We start from the raw sequence: 8840 nt of genomic DNA, 5'->3' as shown, positions 1-8840 counted from the left end.
ACACACACACACACACACACACCAGGCCTTGAAACCCCAGGCTATCACACACACACACACACACACACACACACACACACACAAACACACACACACAAACACACACACCAGTCCATATATTACCTCAGAACAGCCTATGATACCCTGAAGGATGAAAACCAAAGGAGGGCTGACCTTGTGGCGATGACCATCTCGGTGGGATATTTGGCCTTCAGAATTTTGTTCAACTCAGTGGTTGCAGACTCTACATTCTTGATGGCAGCAGCCTAGAGGGAAACAGAGTGTTCAGTCTCAGAAGCTTAACACTGTGACTTATTAGACTGCATTGCCTCAACACCTATCCCACACCACCAGCCTTGTGATTTCTTTCCTAGTCTTTACCAGAAACTCAACTGACTTTCTGGAAATAAACTTAAATAATCCTTAAATGTACTTAAAGATAACTTGGGACATAAATCAATCTAAAAATAAAAGAAACACTCTATGAAAAATCTCATATTATTTTATAGAGATAGTAAATACTAGATTTGTGATTGTGATTCATAACTTTCCAATGCCAGAAATTTACATTTTGAATAAGGTCATGAATACTACAGCTTCCACTCATATAGTACTGAATATGTGGCTGACTGTGTTCTAAGTTAAACATATATATCATTTTTATATATACTCAATAACTCTGAGAGGTTAAGATTACTTGTATACCCATTTCACAGAAGAGAAAACCGAGGTACAGGAAAGGAATCATTATGCAGCAGAACTTCTGTTTGATTGCGGGTAATTGGACTCTTGAGTCTATACTCCTGATTACAAGTTCTAGTCCTGCCTTTCACTGCCAAGCCTGAGCACCTGCATCTATAAATCCTTACAGATGTCCTCAGTATGTTTCAAGTTTGTTCAATTCTCTTTATCCCTGTTGCTGATTCACAAACCTAAATGCCCATCATCTCTCGTCTGACTAAGGTCAGCATCTTCCAATTTTCCTCCTTGCTCTGATCTTTTTCCTGAGTTGATTGTTTCCTCACACACATGGGTTACAACTCAGCGACAGGTTGTTTGCGTATGTGATAAAGGTAATACAATGAGATGACAATGGGCATTCCCATTTCAACTTCCCAGTATGTGTGGAAGTTTGTATAATAAAGTAAGGGGGAAAATACAGGCTGTGGAGATGTCTCAGTTGAAAGAACATTTGAATCGAAAGAATGAGGACCAGATTTTGAATCCCCAGGACCCACATAAAAAGCCTACCATAGTAGTATACACCCGTAATGCCAATGATGGTGAGACAGGAGGCAGAGATAGGTAGATCACTAGAATCTTGTCAGCTAGCTAGCCTTGCCTATACTGTGATGTTCCAGGCCAATGAGAGACTCCCCTCTCTAACAAAAACATGGAAGGTGCCTACAGGCCCAATGTGCTATATACATGTGCATCCACCCCATATACATGCAAACAAAATCCTCCAGACTTTTTAGAATTCTCATTGCTCTTAGGATAAAAGTCTAAACTCCCTACCATGTTTATTAACCTTCGCTGGCTGCTACACCCTGGACATTATGACTATGTTTCAGTTCTATTAATAACACACAGAAATTACATCATATTCTTATGTTTGGAACAGTATTAAAAAAAACAGGCTTTGTGATGGTTTGAATAAGAATGGCCCCCGCAGGTTCATATATGGCAATGCTAAGTGGGGTGGCATTATTTGAAAGGATTAAGAATAAAACTTTGTTGGAGGAAGTGTATCATTGGGGGTGGGCTTTGGAGTTTCAAAAGCCTAAGCTAGTCCCAGTGTGTCCCTCTTCCTGCTGCCTGTTGATCAGGATGTAGACCTCCCAGCTGCTTCTCCAGCACCATGTCTGCCTGTGTGTTGCCATGTTTGCTGCCATGCTGATAATGGACTAAACCTCTGAAGCTGTAAGCAAACCCCCATTAAATGCTTTCTTTTATATGACTTGCCATGGTCATGGCACCTTTTCACAGCTTGGAAGCACTCACTAAACCAGGCTTCCTTTGTCCTTTTTGCCTATTTATTGCTAGTCCCTGGGTGTTTATTGAAATAACACTCATTCTGGATGTTTTTCATGACACCTCACAAAGTGACACTCATGCAATATTTTATTAAAACTTTGCCTTTTCTAACTCTAAATAGACTCTGAGCTCCACATTAACAAACGCTATATTCTTCTTTATCTATTAGTGTATAAGAACGTTTCCTAAGACAGTACTTCATATCCAGCAGTTATCTAATAAGCATTTTGAATGAATGAGTAGCTAAATGACGTATATCCCTAATGTCTGATTTGTAGTCAATTTGTAGTCAATAGCTGCTGATGGCTGTCTCCAGTCCTGAGAAACCTCATTCTCATCAAGTCCTAGTATCTCACATGTGATGAAATTGTTGCTCTCAATTATAGCTGACCAATACTCACCTCAAATCTTGGTATATCCATTTCCACTTGTCCTTTCAGCAGTGGGGCTTGTCTGGGGGTCTCACGGATCATCACACTCCATCTACAATGAAGTTTAAACACAAATATTATTCAGAACTCCACTAATTACAAGGGAAATCAATATTTCACAGTTACGCTAAAGTTCAAAATGTTATTGTGTCTGAGGGAAGAGGGCTACAGGGTAGCTCAAGCAGTGTACCTGATCTCAAAGTAAACAAAAGAAAGGGTTCTGCTTCAGGACAGCCCTAAGTTAGTATGATGGAAGAGTTTTTCCCCCCTCAGGAAACCAGTGTTTTTTAACTAGAAGTAGCATCATGACCGTCAGAAATATTTTTATGAAATATTTATACCAGAGCCTTTCCCAAGATCTACTGAATAAGAATCTCTGTGGTGGTCCTAGATTTGTGTCTTGAAAACCCATACCTCACAATAAAAGTCCTATCTCTTAGGATATAGGATGATAAAATTCTTTATTGTCTGCAGCAGAGGAAATATCAGCCAGTTGTTGCCGAATTCCCTCCACTCCACTTTTTAAAAAAAGTTTCTCTTAGAGCCTGATTTTACTATAGATTCTTTCTCATGAATAAGTATGCTTCTACTGCTCAAGTGATTTCACATTTAGAAGGACACTGAACAAACCTTTGAAATATATCCATGCTCTGTGACCTTTAAGTGGGGAAGAGGGGCTTCCACAATATTTGAGGAAATATGTGCCTCTCTGGCTTCTCAATAGATAAGCCCTCCTAACTAAGCCTACACTTACACTACAAGGGAGATGGTCTATGGGGGAGACTGGACTCTGGATTGTGAGGGTATACATGGAGGAGGCACAGACACATGACTCTTTTGACCACTCACCTGTCTAAAATCCTCACATGAGCCTGCTCCACTCTGCTGAGAATATCCAATGGTGATGTGCCTTTACTCCAGCATGCTCCCCAGCCAAGGACGCGAGCAAGATCATTACCAGTTCCAAGTGGGATGATTGCCAGCTGACACTGCAAAAACAGAAGGAGAGGCTCTTTTCAGACAATCCTTCCACCATGGTTTACTCTCTGCAAGCTGCTGAGGGACCTCAGCTCTTTGAGAAGGAATATGCCTTACAGCCAGTGGCTTTAAATGATTGCTTCCTAGAAAGTGTAGTAAGAGGGTATCTGGAGCTGAATGATATTTTCTCAAAGGAATTGGACCTCATTCTTGGTTATTTTAATAATAATAATAATAATAATAATAATAATAATAATAATAATAATAGTTTCTGGGCTATGCAAAAAGCCATAGCTGTAGCTATAAATGAATATAACCATAATTTCTATTTGAGTTGGAGCCCAGCAGAGGAAATGCCTCAGGAGACATAGATTCTGGATTCAGAAGAGCAAGGGGTTACCTACAGATGGGGAAAATTTTGCCTCTGTAGAGACTCAGAGAAGAAAATCATTACCCTCATAAGGAGAAGGAAATTGGAATTTTCTTTTCCACCTCTTTACTTTGAAGCCTAGAGAATGTTGATTCTTTAAGCCCATTCCTTTATTTTTCCTTCACCCAGCTACAACTAGATAATAATCTTAAGTGAGCATGTTCATATTGGTCAAATTAACTATTAAGCTTGTGGAAGACATGCTTATAGATAGGAGGGATCTAGACGTGGAACTTCATAGGATAAACAACTCCATACCCCTTACTCTTTCTAGCAATAGTTAAACTGACTCAGCCAGGGACTTACCCTATCATGCAATCCATAGGCATCAATTGTAGATAAGACCCAGCTCACACTGCCATCTCCACCACAAACCAGAACACGAAAACGGGCAAAGTTCTTGAACATAGCGATGCTATAAGGAAAAGGGGAAATATATTAATTTCATAATTATTTGGAATTTTTAACTATTTCTTACAGTATGTCAGGACCTAAGGACTCCTGCTTCAGTACCCTCCTAACGAGGCCATCTGCCTTCTATTTGTATTAGCTTCTGATTCGGTGTACATTTATGACCACAACTGCACAAGACAATCTCAGAAATTAGGCCTTGTCTCAAGTCATATTTTGTCCTTAGCTTTTCTTTGGGAGCCATTAATAACCTAGTCATCTGCTGAGGCTCAGGAAGAATACTTTGCATAGTTGTTAGGGGCTCAGCTCACAGGAGCCAGCATTGAACTGTCAAATGATACCATAATAAAATAAGTCTGTAGTTATGTCTCTTTGCTTCTTCCTATGATGTCAAAGGGTATAGTTTTCTATATTGCCAATCAGAAAAAGTGAAGCAAGTTTGAGTTCAGGAAACGAGATTGAAGAGATTTCTGGAAGAGGACTAAATGGTAAAATGGGTCAGAGTCATTTACTGGTGTATCTGCCCAGGTACAAGAACTAATTCTGGATATTTATTCTAGGCTAGAATGTACAGGGGGTGGGTAGACTATTCTATATAGCCAACTTCCCCCATGCTTACCCTGCTTCAGGTCCACCCTTCGCCAGGTCGAATACTTGAGACGGATTAAGGTATTGTTTGAATTTCCGGAGAAAGATGATCCCTTGATGATCTCCACTTTTAGAGTTGATGAAGATGAGCAAGGGACAGGAACAAGTCAGTGGCCAGTCGAGATTCCAGAAGTCAGGCGATACTACTAGCTGGCCTGATAACACACAAGAGAAAGAAAAGGGCCAATTGAGATAAGATATGATTTCTGCATCATATTTTACAAAGACTGAGTACCAGCCCCAATCTTTTGCTGTTAAGGAGTAGAGGGAAAGTTAGAATATCATCAAAAGGTGAATAAAATATTCATTCTCCTATTTCTAGGTATCCCCTATAATTTTCTGAGAAATTATATACCAGATATCATATAAGATATTATTAGGGATTTAGCCTTTGATCTCAAGTAAGGGAGATGGATGTATATATGAATATGTGAATATGTTGGAAGAAAATTAATAAAATAAATTGCTGCAATACCCAGAGATTAGCAAAACTCTATGGGAAAATAAAAGATTGAGAGCCCAAGAGGAGGAGCTACACCCAAGCTAGTCTCTCTGTCTGGGCTAGCTTAGTTCCTTCAGTGAAAAGAGTGCAAGCTAAGCAAGCAGGCAAGGGAAGACTGTCATTAGTCCAAGAGCTAACAAAAGAGTTCCTAGAAGAATGACATCTCAATATAAGATGAAGCCAGGACACTTAATTGTATCTCTAAAGCTCAGAAAGAACCATCTACATTATCACACCAATTCCATGGTAGAATGAGTCTACAGATAAATTGTCTGATACGAGAGATATTTTTAAATACTCTTCAACATTGGAATTACCCATACAGAATTAGGGTTATAATAGCCAAATAAGTAGTTTAAACAGCCAAATCCTGCCAGTTTGTGGTGAGTCTTAAAGTCTATTGGCAAGGAGATGGGCATTGATAGTTCTCTGGGAGAGGAAGTATCAACAAATATTGGCCCACAACCATCTGGGCTCATGGCTTGTAAGGAATGCTCCAGAAACAAATTACATAGGGCAAAAATCACGTGGTTCATATTTATGGAGGATCGGTGTACTGAATATTTAAAAAAACGTTCTCTTGTGCCTGAGAACATAGAAGGCAGCTTCCTTCCAGTAATTGGCTGGTGGTATTTGGAGGCATCCTAAGAAGTTGTGTACCAAATCTTCAGGGCTTGCCAGAACTTGCAAGTAAAGAGGACTGTACTATGTTTTCTTAGTAGTTTAGCTTAGATGTTATTACGTTCCATGAGCAAATACAATACCCTTTTCAGCAATTTTTAATGAAAGGTAAAATGGCATCATTATGGTACTTTGGTCACATTCATTCATTCATGCACACATTCAACAAATGTGTACTGAGGATATTCTCTGTGCCTATTCTTATTTATGTGAGTGGACAAAATACAACTCCTGTTTAATTAAGGCAAGATAAATATAAAACATAATGCGTTCTGAGGGAAAAAAAGCATGGGAGGAGTAAGAATTGCACTTTTTAACAATGTGGTCAAGAACAATTGTCTGGGAAGGTGGCATTTAACATCATGGAGGGGAAGGTGTGGCGATTGGTAGCTCCATGGTAACAGCACCATGTGAGCTTACTCGCATCAGTGCAAACTACCATTATGATAGTCAAATAAATGAAGGGATAAGTAATTGAGACATCTGGAAGAAGAAATCTGGGGAGACAAGGAAAAGTGTTAGGGCTCTGAGAGGGTAGCCCAGGTTGTCTGGGAACGGTGTGATTGTTGCAGAGTGAGGGAGGGGAAAAGTGGAAGAAGATGGGATCAGAATGCTGACAGGAGCCAGACAACATGGCATCAAGATGCTTATCTGGAGGGTATCATCCTTAGTGAGGTAACCCAATCACAAAAGAAGTCACTAGATATGCACTCACTGATAAGCGGATATTAGCCCAGAAACTTAGAATACCCAAGATACATTATGCAAAACACAAGAAAACTAAGAAGGATGACCACTGGGTGGATACTTCATTCCTCCTTAGAATAAGGAACAAAATACTCATGAAAGGATATAGGTACAGAGACAAAATTTAGAGCTAAGATGAAAGGATGGACTATCCAGAGACTACCCCATTCGGGAGTCCATCCCATCATCAGCCACCAAACCCAGATACTAATGCACATGCCAGCAAGATTCTGCTGAAGGGACCCTGATATTGTGGCCTCTTGTGAGGCTATGCCAGTGCCTGGCAAACACAGAAGTGGATGCTCACAGCCAGCTATTGGATGGAGTACAGGGTCCCCAATGGAGGAGCTAGAGAAAGTACCCAAGGAGCTGTAGGGGACTGCAACCCTGTAGGTGGAACAACAATATGAACTAACCAGTACCCCCTGAGCTCGAGTCTCTAGCTGCATATGTAGCAGAAGATAGCCTAATTGGCCATCACTGGGAAGAGAGGCCCCTTGGTCTTGCAAACTTTATATGACCCAGCACAGGGGAAGGCCAGGGCCAAGTAGTGGGAGTGGGTGGGTAGGGGAGCAGGGTGGGGGGAGGGTATAGGGAACTTTCGGGATAGCATTTGAAATGTAAATGAAGAAAATATCTAATAAAATAATTAAAAGAAAAAAATGCTTAGAGGAAGCAATATGAAAGAAAGGTGAGCTTGAGACTGCCAAGTAAAACATTATGATTCAAATAACAAGATGTTCTTGCTGTGCCTCAACAAATAATGTAGACCCTAAGAGATACATGGTTTGGATACAAATATCAAAAACCACTCACGGACTCATGTGTTCTTAGTTGGAAGTGCTGTTTTGTTTTTTGAAAATTGTGTAATCTTTAGATGGTAAGGACATGTTGGAGAAAGCAGTTCACTATGTTGGCAGGGCTTTTGAGTGTCATGGTCCAGTCCCTGATCAAGCCCTGAGCGCTCTGATTCTTGGTCTGCATTGATGTGAGTAAGCTCACGTATTGCTGCTACCCACTGCCACACCTTCCCCTCTACGATGAACTGGACTGTATTCCTTTAAACTGTGAGCCAAAATATACCTTTTCTAGTTTAAGTTGCTTCTTGTGAAGTATTTGGCCACAATAACAAGGAAAGTAACTAATGCACTGACTAAGGCAAGGGCTGCAGGAAATAGAGATGAGAGACGGAATCGATGCAAGATTTGTCTGTAAATATTTTTGTATTATTTTAAAAAGGAAAACTCTTAGCCTGCGTGAATATATTTGCCAGTCAAGAATTAAGAATATAAAAAACCAAAAGTTATGTTAATGATATCTATAAGCTAAGTAACCATGAGAGTATAGCAAAAAAAAAAAAAAAAAAAAAAAAAACTACTTTAGAATCATCTGGCAGCGTTGAGCATGTACTATGCTTTCTAGTATATTTTTATAAGACAGGTAGTGTATGCTACAGCTGGTTGCCCTCCAAGTTTAATCACTAAACTACAGGAAACATCTTAACCTCTCTAAGAGTTCATCTTTTCATATGTAATAATCCTTGCAACAGTAGCTTGTCTCTATTTCAACATAGAGAACTGGAGTATAGAAATGTTCAATTCACAGGTAAACAGCCTGACTCACAAGGTTGCTTTTAAATGACTGGTGTCAACTACAACTGACTTTCTTATACTGTGTCACAGTTTTATTTTATTTTATTTTATTTTATTTTATTTTATTTTATTTCTTTTACATCCCAACCGCAGTTTCTTCTCCCTCTTCTCCTTCCAGTCGCCCCACCATCTCCTCCCTGCCCCAGCCCACCATCCATTCCTCCTTCATTTCTCTTTTAAAAAAGAGCAGACCTCGAGGGATATCAAACAGCCCTGTTTCACAATGGTATTCTATAATTCAGAAGAGAACACAGAAAGCCGATCTCTAAAATTTGAAGTACCCAGACTTGAGAAAGAGTTACAGTAGGATGACAAAATCAAGA

At 39.8% G+C, this 8840-nt stretch overlaps 1 protein-coding gene across 1 annotated transcript in view; it reads right to left on the bottom strand.

The window, feature by feature from the left end:
* Dgkk (diacylglycerol kinase kappa) overlaps positions 1-8840 on the bottom strand; it is a 126630-nt gene that overhangs the window by 36133 nt on the left and 81657 nt on the right. Inside the window, exons 10-14 of the mRNA XM_021188532.2 lie at positions 4907-5090; positions 4183-4291; positions 3318-3457; positions 2439-2520; positions 175-266 (exon numbers count right to left, since the gene is read on the bottom strand). Coding sequence (XP_021044191.1) covers positions 175-266; positions 2439-2520; positions 3318-3457; positions 4183-4291; positions 4907-5090 — 607 coding nt within the window. The remainder of the gene's footprint in view (positions 1-174; positions 267-2438; positions 2521-3317; positions 3458-4182; positions 4292-4906; positions 5091-8840) is intronic.

This window comes from Mus pahari, chromosome X, assembly GCF_900095145.1.
Source record: "Mus pahari chromosome X, PAHARI_EIJ_v1.1, whole genome shotgun sequence".
NCBI lineage: Eukaryota > Metazoa > Chordata > Mammalia > Rodentia > Muridae > Mus > Mus pahari.
Note: the sequence above shows the minus strand (reverse complement) of the source record. Positions and strands in the feature narration are given on the sequence as shown.